Source organism: Lepidochelys kempii, chromosome 24 (genome assembly GCF_965140265.1).
Source record: "Lepidochelys kempii isolate rLepKem1 chromosome 24, rLepKem1.hap2, whole genome shotgun sequence".
NCBI lineage: Eukaryota > Metazoa > Chordata > Testudines > Cheloniidae > Lepidochelys > Lepidochelys kempii.
Window position 1 is genome coordinate 1,017,736 of NC_133279.1, and position 20,727 is coordinate 1,038,462.

The 20,727-nt window shown below is 55.9% G+C and overlaps 1 protein-coding gene and 1 long non-coding RNA gene across 4 annotated transcripts in view; one reads left to right on the forward strand and one right to left on the reverse strand.

The window, feature by feature from the left end:
- The window catches only part of KCNN3 (potassium calcium-activated channel subfamily N member 3), an 82,470-nt gene that overhangs the window by 23,633 nt on the left and 38,110 nt on the right, over nt 1–20,727 (forward strand). For 2 of the 3 annotated variants that reach the window (XM_073322900.1, XM_073322901.1), the window contains exon 3: nt 16,161–16,579. In XM_073322900.1, the coding sequence (XP_073179001.1) occupies nt 16,161–16,579 (419 nt within the window). Of the gene's footprint in view, nt 1–15,659; nt 15,756–16,160; nt 16,580–20,727 lie in introns of those variants that run through there. The other variant, XM_073322902.1, reaches the window with a different exon arrangement.
- The window catches only part of LOC140902638 (uncharacterized), a 70,881-nt gene continuing 60,268 nt past the window's right edge, over nt 10,115–20,727 (reverse strand). Inside the window, exons 3-4 of the long non-coding RNA XR_012156099.1 lie at nt 11,064–11,182; nt 10,115–10,178 (exon numbers count right to left, since the gene is read on the reverse strand). This is a non-coding gene — a long non-coding RNA (uncharacterized lncRNA). The remainder of the gene's footprint in view (nt 10,179–11,063; nt 11,183–20,727) is intronic.

A 20,727-nucleotide genomic window follows, 5' to 3' on the forward strand; every position in this document is an offset into this window, starting at 1 on the left:
ACTGCAATCCTTGTCCATCTCCTTGTAACTCTCTCCTGCGGGTGCTGGGTCCTTACAGGTCCAGCCAGCAGCGGAGAAGCATGCGGTTTGGCTGGTTGGTCAGTTGTACTGATTAAGCTCTCTGAGTTGATGTACTTAGCTGAACAAAGAGCCGGTTCAGGGGTGGCTTGATCCCCATCTGAAGATCTACCTGGGAACAAATATTAGATCAGGGGCTTGTCCATCTAGCAGAGGAAGGTCTAACCAGAGCCAATGGCTGGGAGTTGAAGCTAGACAAATTCAGACTGAAAATCAAGTGTAAATATTTAACTGAGGGGAATTAACCATTGGAACAACTGACCCAGGGTAGTGCTGTGTTCTCCATCACTGCCAACTTTTAAATGAGGAGTGGCTGGTTTTCTATCAGCTCTGCTCTAGGGTTCACTTGGGGGCAGGGCTCTGGGCTGGGAAGTTCTGGAGGTCAGACAAGATGATCACAATGGTCTCATCTAGTCTTGGAATCTCTGAATTTCCCCAGTCAGTGTCTTCCGATCAGCCACAAACAAGAACATGTAAACCTAAGTGACAAATGTTCCTGTCTGGAGTGTAAAATCTGCCACTACAAGGAAGCAATTTCTTTCCTTGCTGTGCAGCAAAATGCAAAAAATCCTCTCTGAACAGCTCCCAGCCAGTCCTAGCCTCAAAGAGGAACAGAGTATCTTCAGTTTCCCAAACATACAGCAAATTTAGGCTGAGTAAAGAGCCAGATGGAGTTAGGACGTGTTTTCTGAGCATTAACTTCTAGGTGTGAGAGCTGAATTGAGATGTCACGCTGGTCTCTAGCTGCCTGTACATTTTACTAATAACTGACAGGAATTGATTTAGTCCCATCCATTGAGGCTGAGTCCCCAAGCTGCCCAAATTCACATGAACGGTACCACATCCCCTAAGTGTTCTTGAAAGGCTCAGCCCCCCGCGTTTCCCAGTCCCTTTGCAATGGGCTGGTGCTTCAATAGTGATGCTGTCTTGAGAACCCTAGCAGGATGGCACGAGCCGCTACAGGGCTGAGAAAAGTTTTGCCCATGCACCAGAGCAGAGAGAGGCTGCCCCTTGCTGGTCTCTCCGCAGGGCGCTTGGCAATTGCTTTCCAGATGGAGGATTTTTTTCCTCCCTCAGGAAAGGCTTTCCAGCTGGAAGCCTGGGTTTCAGTGTTGGTCTTTGCTCACGTCAGCCTGGATCTGCAGTCAGGAAGTTCAGTATGAGGTTTGGGACTTGGATGCAGATAAGACGGTGTGATTTGGTGGATAAAGTCTGGGTCTAGGAGCCAAGCCCTTCAGAGTTCTAATGTAATGCCTGTGGACTGTTCTGTGTTTGTATAGTGCCTGGCACAATGGACTTCCAGCTAACAAACAGAATTAATCGTCCGCCTCCTAGCTCTGGCAGAGACTCACTGTGGTGCCTTTGTCGACTCTGGGTCCATTGTGCCTGCTGGAAAATGGGGATTACCCCTCTTGCCCTCCCCTGGGCTGGGGAGCAGGAATGTTCTTGCAGCACTTTGAAGACGAAAAGCTTGAGCTCCATGCAAAGTCGTATCCACCTTGTTCCTGCCGAGAGATGCCATCCCAGGCTGCCTCAGAGTTGTCAGTCTCCTTTCCAGTGTAGAGGGCTTTGCGTGGGTCTTGTTCTCAGTGCCCCAGGCAGCAGACTGGTGGCACTTTCCTTCGGAGAGCCTATGGTTTGGCTGGGCAGATCAGCTCCCTAAGCGGAGTCATGGCTTTGAGGCATTCCCGAAGGCTGGAGCCCAGGCCGGTGGAAGTTCCCTGTTGCAATGGTGTCACGGAGTCCCCGGGTGGGCAATGCTCTGGAACTGCTCCCTACGAAGCCAGTCAGGACTCTGCTGAGGTCTCCTCTCTGGGAGCAGCCTGTCTGCAGGGCAAAAAGCTCACACGGCTTCCACCTTCCTGGGTCTGACCTCGGAGCATTCAGCGTCCTCTGCCCCTCCATGCGCTTCCCACAGCGAGTCTGCCTAGGCAGGGCTCCCGGGGAAGCCAGAGGGCCCTGCACCCCAACTCCGCAGTCAGACAGGATTTTCAGCCAGCCAGTAAAACAGAAGGTTTATTAGATGACAGGAACATGGTCTTAACACAGAGCTTGTAGGTACAGAGAACAGGACCCCTCAGCCAGGTCCATTTTGCGGGGCAGTGAGCCAGACAACCCCGTCTGCACTTCACTCCTTGTCCCCAGCCAGCCCCAAACTGACTCCCCCTCCAGCCCCTCCTCCTCTGGGCTTTGTCCCTTTCCCGGGCCAGGAGGTCACCCGATTCCTTTGTTCTCCAACCCTTTAGCTCTCACCTTGCAGGGGGGAGGGGCCCAGGCCATCAGTTGCCAGGAGACAGAGTGTCGGCCATTTATGTACATTGGCCCTTTGCTCTGCCATAATTACACCCCCTTATCCCACCACCTGGAGACTTAAGAAATGCATAGGGGAAACTGAGGCACCCCTACAGTATTCGGAGGACACGTAAGAACAGTCCCACTTCGTCACAAATGGGTGGAACAAGCAAGAGCTGTTAGCAGCGCCATAGCAATAGGCTAGTTCCTACGCCTTAGCCCCTGGGCAGTGCTGGAGCAATGCCGGAGTTGAGTCCCAGGGTTTAACAGCTCAGGGGGCTTCTCACAGGGGCAGGTCAAGCTGCCTGGAATTGGGCCTGACTCTGATGTCAGGTTAGCGACTTTACACTATTGGCCCATGGAACCTGTATCCTGCCTGCAGCATCCAACAGGAGATGTTCAGGAGAAAGCACCGAAAGCATCAGCAGTTACAGGCCCCAAAGGTGCAAGGCTGCAGATGGAAGAACGTTCCTGCCTCATGGCAATGGTGTCCAGTTGACATTCTGATCGCTCTTCCCGCTCTTAGCCTGTGTCACTGGGCACGCTGGGCCATGCACTGTCCAGTCTGCTCCAGCCGCTGGCAGTCTATGCGACCAGGCGAGGGGGAGACCTCAGGCTGCCGTGCTGCAACACTGAATAGTGCTAAATGCCCTGCCCTTCCATGGTTCGCCCTGGCTCTTCTGGTGTTGAGGGGGGCTGAATGCTTTCGCTGAGTGGGACTTTTGTTCCCTGGGATAACGGAGAGCACAGGCCTGTGGCCACAGTGTATCTGCTCCGAAGATCCTGCTTCATCAGAGCCCTGTGTGATGCCTGGGGAGTCCGCTCTACTCCCACCGTTGTCCATTACCTTGGGCTTATCCCAGTTACATTCATGCTGTCCCACGGTGCCTGGCATGCCGGACAGCACCGGAAACTTCTCTCGCTCTCCCTAGCGTCTGCAGCTGAATTGCAGTTACCTTGACCTGATGCAGGAGGGGCAAGGCCGAGATGTCTTCCTCCTGAGGATTTATAGGCTCAACTGGCAAGAAAACCAGATAAAAAGCAGCTGCTCAGGCTCCTGGTTTCATTTCTCATGGTCTGGCTTTAATGACATACGTGGGGCAATTTATGGGGCTGCCCTGCCCAGGTGGCAGTTCTCTTCCACTGAGCGACCAGCAGCCCCTAGCCTGGGCGAGTCTGACCGGGGATGATGGCTGCTCCTGCTTGGAATGGGATGCTGTGCTGGAGCCAAGCTCTGAAAGGGAGTCTGTCACTATCTGGAAGCATGAAGCCCAGCACGGAGAAATCTTCTGGCTGCCCCCATGTGAGCTGTATGCTCACTCACAATCTGTGTGAGAACAGACATAGACCTGCTCCCATTGCAACCACCAGCAGCTTTGCCACTGATTTCTGTGGGAGCAGGAGCAGGCCCAGGCCCTGTGTGAGGCTGGGGCCCGATGTTCCAGAGAGCCCAGCGCTGGGCTCCTGCCAACCCAGCCCTGAGCCCTGCTGAAGCACTGCTGATCCACCAGACCTGGCCAGTGGAGGCGCTCTGGGAGAGGGCCTGCAGCTCTCTCCCCATCACTGTGGGGATGCAAGCAGGCTGGATAACTACCACCCCTCTGCCTTGGGCATTGTTTCTCCGTGGTCCTCAGTCCCCAGCTTTGCAACCTGGTCCAAGCCAGGAGCTCAGGCTGCGTTCACAGACTCAAATCTGCCCTGGGCTGCCCGTTCCTACCCATTTGCTCGCACTCGACTGACACTCATACCTGGGCCCAGCTGCTAAGACCTCCCCAGGCACCCGGCCTTGCCTTTCACTGCGGACACTGATAATTGCATCTGCAGCCCCGACAGCTGCTGGGGCCTCTTCGGATCCTGCTTCATGCACTTCAGCACAGAGTGAGTTTGATGGGCAGTGAGTGCCACTCAATCAGTGCTTTGCAGCTGGATTCCTGGGCGTGCCTGCCTGAGGTGCACCCATCAGGAGATGCCAGGCAACTGGAAAGGTTGGGCTAGTGTGCAGAACATGGTAAAAAGTTCTCTGTGCTGCAAGGGTACAAAGGACATTGCCTTAGCAAAGTGGACCATGAGGGAGTTGTGGCAACAGCTTAAGGAGATTAATGCAAATACCAGTGGCACATGGAGTTACAGGAGGGATGTTCCTCCCGAAAGCTTCCTGTGGATGCTAATCCAAGGGCCCCTGCTTTTCTCTCTGATTAAGGTCATTTGTCTGGAACGTGCCTCTCCTCACATCCCCATCTAGCAGTTCTTCCTTTCAGGGGCATACGATCATCTCGGAAGAGCCTGGGATCCCTGCTTGGCCTGCCCAGGATGGATCGCACCATACTACAAATCTTAGAGCTTGGCTTGGAAATTACAAATCTGTGGGATGATGATGTGAATCAGTGCCTCTCCCGTTGGCTCTGAAACAAAATCAGGACATAGTGTAGGGTCCAAAACAACCCCCCTTCCTGGTGGTTAGTCACTAGTAAAAAACTGAATCGTACCATAAACCTCAGCTCAGACCTTCTCCGAGGCCTAGCTGCTCCTGAAGATCCTCCCTTTGGACTGCCCAGCCCACACCCTAGATCCTCTCTCTTTAATGTGCTACTCCCAAATCTCCTCTTGTCACCTCCCCTTACATCAGGGAATCAGCAGACTGCACTTAACCCTTGCCCAGCACCTGCCACTAGGGTGGGGCCTCATGCAAACACCACCAGCTTGGTACACACCCTGTTATCATTCATTATGATTTATGTCGATTGCTGATGCATTCTGTAAAAAGTGTTATGTACAAAGAGGACTCCGTCCTGGACTGTCAGAGACTCAATGCATCCCCAACTGCCCCTCCACCCTGCCAGCTGGAGGGACTCCCTCCCTGCCTACATTATTGTCTCTCCATGCCTGTCTCCTCCCACACTCAGCTTTCTCGCTCCCACCAGCTTCCCTCTTCTCGGTGATGGTTTCGCTGTACGAATAATACCGTCTTATTTTGCTGTGAGGCCGTGACCCATGGTAAACTGTATGAGCTGCCTCTTTATTTTAGTAAGCAATTCTCCACTCCCTGCCCCAGGAGTCAGTTTGGACTTTTCCCCTCTCTAGGGTGAGTAACTTTAACCCCTTCACTGCTGCAGGTCAGGTCGCTGGCTCCCAGCAGGGAGTTTCCAGCTTAGTTGAAGTGGGACAGGGCTGGAGGATTAATTGGCAGTCCAGGCAGTTTGGAATGCTGCACAGTTAGCAAACATCTGTAAGTGGCTTATGCAGGAGGTCAGACTAGATGATCTAATGGTCGTTATACTCTCTGAAGCTACAAGGCCGATGGCATGGCAGCCCAAGGGGAAAGAGAAGGGGCTTGTGAATACAGCACTAGACTGGCGTGGGCAGAGCTGGGTTCAGCTCCTGGCTCTGGTGCAGCCTCCTGTGACACTGGCCCAGGCCCTTAGGCTGCAACTTTCAACCCTCTATGCACATCCTAGTCTTAATCTGGACTGTCCTTGATCTCCCAGATGTAGAATGGCAGCCATCACATTTACTTTCTCTTACCCTCTGTCTTGTGTATTCAAACTGTGAGCTCCTGGGGCAGGGTCTCTCTCGCTGTGTGTACATACAGCACTGAGCACTCTGGGGCCCTGAGCTCAGCTACAGCCTAGTGCCACCGTTGTAATGCAAATACGACACCTGAGGGCCTTGGCTATCCTGGTGAAAGCAGATCCTGCCAGGAGCCTGCAGAGCGTTCCAGGGCCTGGGGTTAAGCCACTGTCGCCCCTCCCCGGCTCTGCCCGGGGGCAGTGCCCCCAGCAGTGGGGGACAGATGACTGGGAGTTGCACTCTAGCAGGATGGTGCTGAATGGGCTGCCCCCCTTCCAGCCCCAACTGTTGGTCAGTCAGTTTGCGTGTGTGAGGCCAGGCGTGATATATTACAGCACTCCCCTAGCCCGGTCGGTTTGGACTGAGCTGTCCATATCCATTTGCAGAGCGGCTGCTGGGCATGCTGCTCCCGTGTGTGATTGCTTGAGAGAGCCTCATTTGTCTGTGTCTGGTAGCTGTCAGTAAAGACAGGGCCATTCTGAGGGAGGGGCGGGGGGGGGGAGGAAGCGCTGGCACTGTGGGAAATGAGAGGGAAGGAAGCACCTGACCCTGGTGGAACTGGGCAGTGGAAAGCTCTAAGGCCCAGTTAGAATGAGAATGTGGGTGGGGCTGTTGCTGAGACATTCCTGCTCCCCCTCACAGACTGACACTACTGTCCTACTGGGTGAGGACTGCACAATGGAGACAAGATGGGCTCTCACCGGCTGGAGAAGCACAGAGCTGCCACCCTGTAACCATGTGTGGGGAGGGTCCTGGTAGATAAACTCTGAATTGGTAGGTAGCCGAGCCACGAGGGCTTAGCTCAGGTTCCCGGTGAGGATGTCTTCAGAGCTACGGGGAGTGTCTGGGCCAGATTTTCAGCGGGTGTAAATGGGTGGCGCTTCATTGGCTTTGATGGTTATACTGATTTACACCATCCAGGGGGCCTGTGCCACATCCAGCATTGTAGGGATGGGCCAGCTCCTGTAGCCATGACAAGGCCTCAGTGCACATGCAGCCACTGGACCTGCTGATAGCGTGACTGCCGAGTGCTTACCTGGCCCTGAAGGGTCTGTTGCACCCTGCCCACCATGGGGGCTCTAGCCAGTTGGGGGGCAGCACACCTATGCTCTCAGGCCTCTTCTGTCCTGGGGCTCGGCTCCCCTGGTGCCATGGGCTTTGCCTGTCTGTGCACCCACAGCCAGACTGGGGGTGAAGGTGGCTTCAGTGAGGCACCCACAGCCAGACACCGGATCAAGTGCTCCCTCTCTCTCGAGAGGCCGGGGGATTGAATTGAGCCCCTGCCCTGTCAGCTTGTATAACAGGGTTAGGGGAGCCCAGCTCAGGCCCTGCGGCTTGGTTCAGCACCACTGACCGCCACCCCCAGGAAGGGCCTAGCAGCCAGAGACGAACTGCAGGAGCCCAGGGCAGTGCACCAGCGCTCGCCCGGAATCCCTCAGCGGAACACTGTGAGGAAGGCTCCAGCTGCAACCAATCAGAGGCTGAATTTTCCTTGTACCCTTTAAGTCAGCTTTGGGATATAAGACAGCTGGGGGAGGAAGGGGAGCTTAAGCCTGAACGAACACCTAATGGGAGGAGATGAACGAGGACAGATGATTATTCTCTGAGAAAGATTTGGAGCCCCTCCTCCAGCCCATGGGTGACCTGCCTGTAGCTGAGTTGCCCGCAGGCATGGATGGGGTGGGCTCAGAGACACGTTAGGGAACTTGGGAGTACTTGACTCTGGTTTCAGGGCCGTTTGCTGCTCCACTCCTATGAAGTTAACAAAATGAGGGTGAGCGGCTTCCTGAGCAGTGAGCGTCTCCCACCACCACAGCACCCAGCCACCACCACTGGGCGTGAGGAAAAGAACAGGCAAGGCCAAGGGGTGAGGGTTTCCCTGTCTCCTGTGTCGGACTGAGCCTGTCGCTTGTGAGGGGCTCAGAGCAGGGGGAGCAGATGAGGATACTGGCTGTGGGTGCTGCAGGTTGCTTCCTGAGAGACTGGACCTTCTCCAAGGCTCCGTGCTGGCTCCCTTGCAGTTTGTATCCGATGGAATCCCTCCCTTCCATCAGGAGAGTTGGCCTGGTGCCTGTGACCTTTACAGACAAGGGAACCTGGCCTTTCCTTAGGAGAGGCTGACGTCAAGTGTTACTGACGTTCCAGTAACAGTGAGAGGCCCTAGCCATGTGGGCCAGGTCCTGCAGAGAGCTGGGGTGAGACCGTCTCTGCCTCCCCTCTTGCCATCAGCGTGATCTCCGTGCCCTCAGTGCAGACCTGGTGGTGCAGATGAGAGGACCGTGTCGCGCTCTTGCTCTCTGTTGTTGGACTTCTCTGAGCAGAGCAGAAGGGGGTGGGGGGGGGGCAGCTTTAAGGCTGAAGGCAGATGCTGGGGAGATTAGGCTGTCCACAGCTGCTTGTTCTGTTTAGTCACATGAAGCTGCTTCACCTCCCACTACCTCCGGTAAAAGGTAGTGCTGAACGTTGGCCTGGCTGGGTCAGCAGTTCCGGGGGGGTGCACCTTTCCAACATGGGGAGGGAGGGGCTGAGCCAGGCCTCAGCCAAACAACCTCCAGGGCATGGGCACAGGTTGGCTGAGGACTGGGATATAGGCACGTCCCTTCTCTATTAGGGGGTCTGAAAACCAACTAGGCAGGGACCCATTTCTTTTCCAAATTCAAGCCAGTTCTGTGGAAGAAGTAGCACTGAATGGAGGGGCCTGATGCTGCATCTCTTGAGACGGTGTCATCAGGGAATCCTGGCTGGCTGGTAGCTCAAGGCAGGCTATCTGCCTGTTCTGTCTGACTTTATTAGGTCACATGGGGTGAAGCTTGTCTGCTGCTCCCTCCCCCAGCCCCCAAGCAGGGATGCCCAGTGCAGGAAGCAGATGTGCACTGATTTCCAAGAGCAAAGATGAGAGCTTGTCCTCTCCTACAGGGATTGGGGTTTCTCGCTCTCAGCTAATGGCTTGCAGGCTGAGAATGCTAATGAACCAATTACCTCACTCTTAAGGTCCGAGCGATCCGTTCTTGAGCAGAACAGGCTGCCAGCTGATCCAGAACCTGGCCTGTAACAGAGGCGTTTGGGGGAGAGAAAAGTAGGGCCCCCTTTCCCTCCCCTGACAATGTAGGGTGCAATGTGTAGCATATATAAATGGCAGTGCTGAGCATCTCTTATCCAGTGTGGGCTCTGTGCTACCCGAGGAGCAGGCATTGGCCAAGGCCAGCTGAGGTGCTCATTGTGGGCAGCTTCTCCTAATACGATTACTAACACTTGGAACAAACATAACAATTTCCCCTCTCCCTATGTTGGATGCACATTAGCCACATAAGCATCATGGCTCCCCAGGAGATGGGTAACCCATTTTACAGATAGGGAAATTGAGGCAGAGAGCAGGGCGGGGACTTGCCCAAACTTCTTTTCGCCCCAGGTTCCAAGTGCCATGGGTGCTGCCGTTGCTTTGGCTGCAGCGTGGGCCCAGCTCTGTAGAGCATTTGTGGTCAGTGTTTGTGACGAAGTGGGACTGTTCTTAATGTTTCCTCTGAATATTGTGGGGGTGCCTCAGTTTCCCCTAGGCAGTTCTTAAGTATCTAGGGGGTGGGGTAAGGGGGTATGATCATTGCAGAGCCCTAGAGGGCAGGTGTGTGCAGGGGTCTGGACACAGAGAATGGCTGACACCCTGTCTCCTGGCAACTGATGGCCTGGGCCCTTCCCCCCTGCAAGGTGAGAGCTAAAGGGTTGGAGAACAAAGGAATCCGGTGCCCTCCTGGCCGGGAAAGGGACAAAGCCCAGAGGAGGAGGGGCTGGAGAGAGTCAGTTTGGGTCTGGCTGGGGACATGGAGTGAAGTGCAGACGGGGTTGTGTGGCTCACTGCCCCTCAAAATGGACCCGGCTGAGGGGTCCTGTTCTCTGCACCTACAAGCTCTGTGTTAAGACCATGTTCCTGTCATCTAATAAACCTCTGTATTACTGGCTGGCTGAGAGTCCCGTCTGACTGTGGAGTTGGGGGGCAGGACCCTCTGGCTTCCCCAGGACCCCGCCTGGGCAGACTGGCTGTGGGAAGCGCACGGAGGGGCAGAGGAGGCTGAATGCTCCGAGGTCAGACCCAGGAAGGTGGAAGCCGGGTGAGCTGTGTGTCCTGCAGACAGGCTGCTCCCAGAAAGGAGACTTCCCCAGAGTCCTGCCTGGCTTTGTAGGGAGCAGGTCCAGAGCATCGCCAGGGACTCCGTGACAGTGTTATTCTGGCAGGCTGCCAACGTTGCCTGAGGAACGCAAGTGAGAAAAGGATCATGGTGAATTTTTAAAGAGTTTATAACTCTGCCTAAGCTGAATGGAGTTGCCTGGCCCTAGCAAAAGGCAGGGCACCAGTGTCAAGGCTTTGTCCCTGCCGAAGTTCAAAGGCCTGCTGCAAACAATGAAGATGTTACAGCTTCTCAAAGAAAAGGACATAAGAATCTTTTATGATGGAAAGTGTTAGGCAAGCTAACTACAGGGAAAGCTGGCAACGGCCCCCAGAACAGTGGACAAGGACCATCGCTGTCTGCTCAGGCTTCTGGCAGTTAATGTTAGAGCCTGCCTCAATAGCACTCCTGTAAGGATGTGGCTTGGTGGTGAGCTGGCTGAGGCTAGGGGTGCTGTGGGGATAGTACCCCCAGCCTCCTGCATAGGGGAAGGCCTCTTTTCATTTCCAGCACCCTGCTGATGAGCAAGGTGTCAGAACCCAGAGCAATAGACTCAATGCAGACCATGTTCCAAGCACCAGTACAATGCCATGCCCCCAAGGAAAGGCAGGGGGTGTAAATGAGACAGACCGAGAGGGCCCTTCCCCACTGCTCAGGCTCTTTGGAACGATAAAGACAGCACGTATGGCTGGGGTCCAACTGTGCACTCCAGCCTTTGTCACTGTGGGTTTTAACTCTGCTCTGACGATAGCGGATATTAACTGGTAGGCTGGTTGGGAGCACTTGCTGGAGGTTGGGCTGGGAGTCGCATCCCTGCTATTAGCAAAAGGAGAACTTTCCTTAAGCATGGCTCTTTTCTTTGGTTTGTGGCCAGGCATGGGGAAGGGAAACTGAATCCTCTCCCATTTTCTACCTCTTTGTGTCATTAATTAGTACTCTCTGGGCAACCGCAAATGGATTTCTCACCCTGCTGCTGCAGGATGCATCAGGAGTCGGCATGTATATAAACGGGGGGGGGCTGCATTGTAGTCACATGGTCAACATCACTGTTAGTGGCCCCACATTGCACCTCCGTCTTCCATGACCTGTAGATGAGAACATAAGGAGGAGATTTTCAAAGGTGCACGTGGGGGAGAGCTGGGTGCCGAATTGTCCTTTGTGCCTTTGAACCCCATCCTGCTTTGCCTCCCCCAGCAGACTAAGCGAGAGAGCTAACCAGGAACTGGGGAGCAGATTCAGCCGTGCACTCGTGTTTAAAATTAAGCATCTGCTGGAGGGTTTTGCAGAACTGGGAGTGCTTAAAGCAGCAGGTGCATTCTCTGCGGCCTGGCCCAATGCACAGCTGCACCAGCGCAGGCTCCGCAGCTGTGGAGCTGAACCCTGCTTGAAACCAGGGTAACTGGCACCTACCAAATCAAGCTCATGGCAGTTATCTCTGCACGGAGGGCTTGTATGGGTGTGGCCACAGACAGCTGAAATCAGGACTGATCCCCACAGCACACAGAACCGCCCTATTCTGCTCCCCTTGACTTTAACCAAGCAGGATCCAGCCCCTCAGCACGTGAATTGTCTGCTCTAAAGATGGTGCCTGTGGAGCAAGCGTCACTTCTTCCTCACAGGCTCAGCCCGCCGCATGTTGTGCAGAAGGCGAGCAGGCGTGTGGCAGGGCTGGCTTTCGGAAAGGGCTTGGCTGTGACTGATTTAGGTGTAAAACACTCTGAAGGTCAGAGCCCCCGGAGCTGGCTCCCGGCTGCCCAGAAGGAACTGCCTGTGCCCTGGCAGAGCTGGAGGGCAGTGTGCAGGAAGCTCTGAAGGAGGCAGACACCCTGGCTGGGGTGTACAACAGCTGTTGTTGTCCTGAAAGTCCCAGCTTTATGCAGACGCATGCACTGCAATGTCGGCTTGAAAGGATGTGCCCAGCTGCCCATGCCAATGGCCCCTCCTCCCTGAGAGTGAAGTCAAGGGCCGAAGCAGAGCCTCAGATCAGGCTCCTCTCAGCAGCCCTGCCCCGAGCACTAAGGAAAAGTCATCCCTTGATGAGCCCTGTAGGAGCCAGGTGTGCGCTCCTGTGACACTCTGCAGCGTGCTTGAATCCCCAGCTATAAGAGGGCACGTGGGAAGTGGCAGCAAACGCCAGAGCGGGTGCCCGGGATGCTGCCCCAACTGGAACTTCTCCCACACCAATGGTTGCAGGCCCATGCTTCTTAACAGAGGCATGAGCGTCTTGGTTTCTTCCTTCCCTGTTCTCCAGCTGCATTGTTGTTTCCTAGCCACTGTGGCAAGTGCGCTCGCGCCTTTCCCTACTGGCAATCCTGGGGAAGCCTATTTGGATATTACTGGATTTTGGATGTGGTTTCCATGGAAACCCTAGTAGCGACGGTGCACTCCTAGCCTGCATGCTGGAGAGAACTTTACAAAGGCAAAAGCTTTAAAAAACCACACACACAACCCCTTTTCGCTTCCCTGCTGGTGGGGTAAGATTACAACCAACAAACATGAAATCACCCCACCCACCCCAGGAGGCAAACAGCTTTTGGGCTATTTCCTTTGCTGTTTGTCATACTCTTCACAGGGAGGAATGGACTGTCAGCTGCTACCACCTCGAGCAGCGTCCTGACAGTTTGTAGCATTTTTATGAACAATTGCTTACACAAAGCAGCTACAAGCTGCGGAGCTTTCCAAAGAGACCAGGGCAGAGAGGCCAAGTAGCTGACTGAGTCAGCCTGTGGGTTTGTTCGCCCAAGACGGATGCTCACACCCAGCCCCAGGCAGAGCTGCTCAGAGCAGCTTGCTGTCCCTGGCTGGGCAAGTGGGGAAATGAGACTGGGGTCCTGGCCACATGGGAGCCAGTATCTTCCGGGATCTGCTCAAGGGAATACATTGGCCAGGAGGCCTGAGATCTGGTCTTGGAGCTGCCTGCTGCAGGACCCAGGACAGTCTCTTCCGTGCTCCCCTCTGACCCTGTGTCTTTCTTTAGACTGCACGTTTTGGGGGCTCTAATTACTTATGTGGCTGGTGAGAGTGGGGTAAAGGAGGGACAACCCTACCAGGCCCCTGAGCTCAGCACCCCCCCTCCCCCTTCCCCACAGTGATGGAACATCTGTGTAACTAAAGTGAAAGGGGAGGGGGTGATGCGTCAGCGAACATGACGACTCCAGTTTGAGTCTCTGGCAAGCCTAGCTCTCCAAGCTAGAGAGCCGTTTGTCCAACGGTGCCTGGCGTGCCCGTCCCTCCCACTGAGCTGCTAGGAATCACAAACCAGGGATGGAAAAGCCCGAGGAGTTCCCATCCCCTTCCCCCCTGCCCTGCGCCCTGTGCCGGTTTGTTCTCTAGTGTGTTCTCCAGTCTCGGGGTCAGTGGTTGGAGGAGACTCCTGCTTGGTTGTCCTGTGACTGAGCCCAGAGCCATCGCTTTGTGCTGCTGCTGTCCTTGCTCTGTCAGTCTGGGAACCCCTTCGATGCTGTCCTCTGAGACCCAGCGAGCAGGGTCTGCCCTGGCAGCGAGCAGCCAGCCTGGCTGTCATGCCTAGGACTCCTAGCCTCAGCGTCTTTTCAAAGCTCTGCTGAGCCAGGCTGTGACGGGGGTAGAGCTGGGCTTTACTTAGCAAAAAGGAGCTGAAGAAGTGGTTTGAGTGTAAGCTCTGTGGAGTGGAAACCAAGTCTCCCTCTGCGTGTCTTATGGAGTTGAGTGATGGTCAGTGCTTAATGAATACAATAATGCACTGCCCCATCAGAGCCCCACATAGGCAGCGTTGGGACCCAGGATTCTCAACCCCCATGGGAGCAAGAGCTATGCAGATAAACAAGGGTTTCAGGCTCCAGCCCTGGTGCGTTCCAGTGTGGTGTCCCCAGTGCAGCCAGCCTGACCTTCAAAGCCAAGGAGACCCTGCTTCCTTAGCCAGTCCTTCCTCGCTGCTTGGCTGAACCTGCTGTTGCCATGGGAACCTGATGGGATCTTTCCTCACAGCAGGGTGCCTGGGTGTTGCAGTTGAAAAGCTGGCTGCCCCATTGTATTGCTCTGATTTTGCCTTCCATCAGCAGTTGGGAGCAAGGGGGCCTTTAAGGGCCATTCAGTCATGTTAATTGACAGTGCAATGCTCAGCATGGAAGCTGGGGGCTGGGCCATTCTAAGGCAAAGCGTGAGCAACAAATGAATTGGGAGGGGAGGCAGCTGAGAGCAAAGGGGGCTGGAGAAGGCCCCACCGCACTAAGGCAGTTCAGGCAGTTCCTTGGCTGACGCAGAGCACTGGGGTGGCCTGAGCTCTGCAGCCCTGGGTTGGCCCTGGGTCCCCTGCAGGCTCTGCTGTGCACTCTAGAGAGGCACCATGGGCTAGATAAGGCATGAGGCTGGGAGCCAGGAGACCTGGCTTCTGTTCCTGGCTCTGCCATTGTCCTGCTGGGTGGCCCTGTGCAAGTCACCTGCCCTCCCTGGGATTCTGTTTCCCCTCCTGCCCGTGCTCTGTTTAGACAGCAAGCTCATCAACGCAGGGGGTGGCTCTTGCTACGCCCAGCGTCTGGCACAAGAGGCTGGGGGAGAAGGGCCCTGAGAGTGGTGAGGCAGGCCCTGCACTCCGGGTACAGCGCTCTGTCCCTGCGTTCGCAAGCCAAAGGTGCAGGACGCAGACCACAATCTCCATTTCTTTCTGGTTCGGCCCCTGCTAATCCCCAGAGCTTTTATCTGGTGGTTCCTGCTGCAGCATCCACTAGGACTGCTGGGTTTGGGTGGTGCCTGTGGCTACTCAAGTCCCATCATGACACATGCACAGAGGGGCTGCCCCTCTTCAAATGGGGCCAGCTGAAAAGCTGCATGAGCCACTCCCTTGCACCAAAGCAGCCCAGCAGGTGGCCATCACCTGTGCCCAGTCCAAGGTCTGCCAGACAGTAGCCACCTCAAGGCAGCCTGCAACTGTCTGGCCCTGGCATGCAGCTCACCTAACTGCCTTGGGGCTGGTGGCCCCCTCTCCATGCGGCTGTCTTGCACCGGCTCTCGCTGCGCCTGGCCTCCCTTGTTCTAAGGCAGTACGGCTGGCAGTGCTAGAGCTAGGGCTGCTCTGCACTCAGCTGGCTTGTGCTGTGGGGTTGAGCCCCTGTGCTAGTGTAGACAGGCCTTTCTACCACCCTGGTGTGGAGCCTCCCCGCTCTGTTTGTTTGTTTAGTTTTTAAAGCAGCTGGAGAACCCTCCGCCCCTAGCAGTGTGCCTGTGTGAACCGGTGGTAGACAGAGAAATTCAGGGATGAGAGCTGGAGAGGGAAAGCTTTTCCCCAGAGTGTTCTGTCCTGGTATAAATAACCTCACCTAAGCCGGTTCCAGTCCGTGGGCTCCCCAGGAGAAACCGGACCTTGAACTTGCTCTGGAGTTTATAAACACTCTCCCATGCTGGAGTCCAGCAATTCAGCCGGTTCCCTGCTGACCCTCCTTCCAGCCTGCTTTATTGACTGCAGTGACCCTGCTGCTGAGCTGTGCTCGCAGGCTGCTCAGCCGGGTCCGGCACACGTGTGGCTGCCCACCCAACTGCTGCTCCAATCAGGCAGGGCTAAGTGAGCACAAGTTACCTCCACGCACCACAGGTGCCCAAGGATGACTATGAAAAGCTATGGGCCTGATCTTGCCCGTCTGTGCTGCTATGACTTACACGATTCCCGCGGCACTGCCTGCCTGAGTAAGCATTAGCAGGAGGTTGGTGTCAGTGGTAGGATTAGAACCTGAGTCCTGGGGCTTCCTGGGGGCAGCTGCTACAAGTCAAGCCAAGAAAGCCTCTGTGCCTAAATGGGGCAGCTCGGGCATGGGACACAGTGTCAGGACACCTGGGTCCTGTTTCGCCGCTGGGCAAACTGCCTCCCCTCTGTTTCCCCATCCCGCTCTTTGGACTGTGAATGCTTTGGGGCAGGGCCCAGAGCTCACATTGGGATTCTGGACCCTGTACCGTAGCCAGTATGAATTCCCTCACGTTCTGCCTGCGGTCTCCATTCCCTGGGGCTGGGCCCTGCAGGGTAGCCCATGGGAAGGAAGGCAGCGTGTCGCTAACCGGGTGCTCTCTCTAATCACGTGCCTTCCATCCTGCTAGCTCTTCGTGATCGACAATGGCGCTGATGACTGGCGGATAGCAATGACTTATGAGCGCATCCTTTACATCAGCCTGGAGATGCTGGTTTGTGCCATACACCCCATCCCTGGGGAGTACAAATTTTTCTGGACAGCACGTCTGGCCTTCTCCTACACACCCTCGAGGGCAGAGGCTGATGTGGACATCATCCTCTCCATCCCCATGTTCCTCCGCCTGTACCTGATTGCCCGGGTCATGCTGCTGCACAGCAAGCTCTTCACTGACGCCTCATCACGCAGCATCGGGGCACTCAACAAAATCAACTTCAACACCCGCTTCGTCATGAAGACTCTCATGACCATCTGCCCCGGCACAGTGCTGCTGGTCTTCAGCATCTCCCTGTGGATCATTGCCGCCTGGACAGTCCGTGTCTGCGAGAGGTAAGCTGGGGGTGGGCTGGGGGGGTGTTGGATTAACGAGGCTTCTCCTTGGAGCAGTGAGTGGTGTGCATGCCCTCAGCACAGGGCATGAAGGGGAGGAGATGGTACTCTTCCCTTCTTCCCACAGGTGTTTACAGCCCTGGAGAGGGGCTCAGTGGCTTGGCAATTCTAAGGTTTCCCAGAGATGAAGGGCTGAATCAATGATGTGGGCTCCATACAGAGCTCTCCCTCCCTAAGGCAGGCACCCCTAGAGCCTCTGGGGTACATCTGCACTGCAAAAACAAAACCCAGGGGCAGCAAGTCGCAGGGCCTGTGTCAGCTGACTCGGGTTTTCACTACGGGGTAACGTTCCTGCTTGGGCTGGCACCCAGCAATGGGGGAGGGTCTCGGAGCCCGAGCGGGAAGGTCTCCACTGCTAAGTTCAGCCCCGTAGCATGAGCCTGAGTAAGCTGACCTGGGCTCTGGGACTCACTGCCGTGGGGTTCTCTTCGCCATGTAGATGTAGCGAGGGAGCAGGATGCAGGAGCCAAGGATTTTGTGTGTGAGCGTGCTTTGCGGGTGCCATGTGAGCAAACCCAGGGGATTTGGGTGTGGTGCTGTGAAAGGACAGCTAGCTGGCTATGCAACACCCCTGCCCGCCCTGGGATCGTGGGGTCCAGGAATACTTACCAGCTGGCCCAGCCCAGGCCAGGCCAGTGAAAATAAATCAATGGCTTCCTGAAAATGGGAACCCAGGTTTCTGTGGGCAGCGCCTTCCTAAAGTACCCAGCGGAGGGCTGCCTGGCCAGGCTTCGCTGCTGCTGTCCAGGGAGGCTGTGTGCATGCAGCCCTCTCCGTTCTCACCAGCAGCCCCATTCTGCTGTGCCAGGCTCCCCGGCAGTCCTTGGCAGGACGACAGACCCCACTCAACGGATCCTCCCAGTCAGGGTTTGACCAATGGACAGAGCCTATCCTCCAAGTCACACAAGTGTTACAAGGGGAGACTGGTCTCCAGTGTCCTAAACTGTATCTGGAGGAGCGGTGCGGGCAGCTGGGGTCATTCAGCTCACCAGCGAAGGCCGGGCTGGCTCAGATGGCTGGGCCCAGCCCTATTCTGCTGGGCACAGTCTCCTGTGGAATAGTGCAGGGGGAGCTGCTGGACACACAGAAGGTGCAAAATAACTTGCCAAGCCCCAAGGCCTGGGCTCTCGCTCTAGCTTCGCTGATAGCAACTGTCATGACAACACAGTTACACAGCAGCTCTGGGCGAGCGTCTCGCTGGGACTTGAGCTTGCTGTGGAGACGGCCCCGTACAAGGTGTGAATGTGGGGCAGCGAGTGCACTTCTAGCCTGGTGGGGATGCAGGGATACGTCTCCTTCCGGACTATTCATTTCACAACCCCGCCAGGCCACCCACAGGCACAGGGAGGTTACGGGGTCACAAATGCTCTCCGCGTTGTTCTGGGGCCAGAACAGAGACGTGGCTTGACAGCAGGATCATGTTAGTCATGACACGGGAAGGGGTACTGACAGCTGCTGGCATCTTGCAGGGCATGACTGGCATTTCCCCAGCCTCCCCCAGCATGGCAAAGATCTGTCCATGGAGGTTCCTAATTAAACCCTTCCAAGTGGGAATTAGCACTTGGGGCTGAGCTCAGCGGCTTTCCCGGAGCCTCAGTCTGACGGTGACAGGTTTGGAGAGGCAGGCTGTCCTCGGGGTGAGACAGACACCCACAGTGCCACAGCTTGCCAGGCAGCACTTAAGCACTGAGCACTTTGTGGGCACAGATGGGGGATCTAGCTGCTGATTTTCCCTTGACTCCATGCACATCAGCTGCCTCTGCTGGCGCCCTGCTCTCTATTTGCTGTCTCTTTGAACCCATTTCGTTCTTGCTGCCAATTCGTACCCCTCTGCTCCCCCGTTAGCACCCTCTCTGTCCAAGCAGTGACAAGGGGTGAGTCAGGGAGCAGAGGCTCTACCCTCGATCCAGCTCCCTTCAAGACTTTCACAATCTCATGCCCCTACACGTAGGGCAACTGAGGCAGGGCTGCCGCCTGAGGGCCCTCAGCAACTAAGGGAGCCCTAGGAAACTGACTGAGCGGTGGACAGAAGGGGGAAGGGAATAGGCAGATGAGCACAGCTGGGTGCATGGGACATGTTTGTAAGACGGTGGAGATAAAAATTCCTTGCAGGCATCTCTTTAAGACCAGCTGCGTGGCATTGACCGGGGAGGGGCAAAACTCGCTGGCATTGGCCCCGTCTGCCGTTCAGCTGAGAGGTCATTTCCCAGCCTCCCTCCATGGCCGAGGAGTCTCTGGCCTCTCATTACCTGAAAACCTTTTCTGGAAGTGGCCACCCACCTCTGCTGTATTATTACTGTGGCGCTAGGAGCTGGACAAACACAGAACAAAAAGACAGTCCCTGCCACAAGGAGCTCCCAACCCGCGTATAAGCCAAGAGACACCAGAGGGAGACAGCCAGGCAGACGGGAGCACAAGTGAACAGTGAGACAGTGCTGGTCAGCATGCCAGGCCGTGGGCTCTGCACCCCAGTAGCCGAACCATTGTCCAGATCTTTGTACGCATCACAGCAAAGGAGAGTTTGGCAGAGGGATTGGAAGGTGGGTGCAGAAGTGGCTCTGGGGGTGTCGTGAGGGGCAGCGCAGGAGAAAGTACACAGTGGCTTATTTGAGAATGTAACAAGTGGGCACTGGAGGCTGGTGTTATGGGCCAATCAGAGGTGAGCTTCAAAAGCTCAGCTGTGAATAAGAGAGGATAGGAAGCTGGGGAGGGGTGGGGAAGGGCCTGGAAAGCAAAGACCAGCAGCTTACTTGGGGTGTGAGAGCAAAGTGACATGGAGAGAGGGACAGGCTGGGGAAACGATCTCTGCATGGCTCTCAGCAGGCCAGACTGCATTTGTCCAGGCCAGAGAGGCAGCTGCCCAGTAACCAAGATGATGGTGAGACCTACCTGTGTGGAGGGAGAGGCAATGGTTATGGGTTAGCTGCATTGCCAGGAGCCTGTCAGATCGGGACCCCGCAGCGCCAGGTGCTGGGCCAAACAATCCCACCTCAGGGAGAGAACAGGGAGGGGAGAGAGAAGAGCATGGAGTGCAGGGAGCACAGCACTGGCCGTGGGGGTACTGCGAGATACTCTGGCACTATGGTAGGGCGCCCGTGGAAGTACCTGATGGATGGACAGACAGACAGGGAGGGGGAGGGGTAGGCCAGAGGCTCCAATGCTGGCAATCCTCAGCCTGTTGAGTCGGAGCGTGTGTGGCCCTGTCTCTGTCTCTGCGCTGCTGGGGGCCAGGGGCTGTTTGATGCAGAGCAGCGATAAAAGCACGGGGAAGCCAGAGTAGCTAATTGATCAGAAGGACTCTCAGTGGCCTCGTTTGCATGTTTGCCCTGCACCTGCCATTTGCCTAACAATACCGCTGGCTCTGGCTGGCCGGGCTGGAAGTGCTATTGGGAGCCTGGGGCCTGCTCCCTCCCCCCCCACCCCCAGATGAGCTTTTCCAGCCCACGTGGGCTGGGGAAATCATGGAGCGGGGGAGCAGCATAGTCTGTCTGCGGGGAGGAACTGGGCTGCCAATGAGGGGTGAGGAGATGCGCTCTGAGGACTCACAGGCCTCTGCGCTGACTCCCAGCTGCCTGCTCAAACCACCCCGGAGCTGCTTCTCTACCCTCTCCTCCCCCTCCCTTGGATCTTTGGGTCTCTCCCTCCCTTCTCTTTTCTCTAGACTTGTCTCTCTCTGCTTTGGGAAGCACCTGCTCACTGCCCAGCCTTCACCCTTGCAAGCTGGTCATTGCTCAGAGGAGCGGCACTGCCTGTTTGGGCAGCGGAGAGCCCCCTCCGCAGCATTCGCCTCTCTCTCGGTGGCTCAGTTCTGGTCCCATACATGGAGGCTGTCTCTCAAAATCCTCTCCTAACTCCCAGAGACACAGCCGGGGATGTAGCACCAGGACTAGCCCAGACCTGACGTAAGGAACCAGACTAAGCTCCCGGTGTGTAAGCACTCAAGGATATTCCCCACAGCTGGTCACCACCTGGCCAAGAGCTCTCCACTCCCTGTCCTGCTGTGCACCCCAGGGTAGGCAGACCGGTCCTCGTGTATCCCTCCCAAGCTCGCACTGCAAGGTCTAATCAGTGCTTGCTGGTGAAGCCTT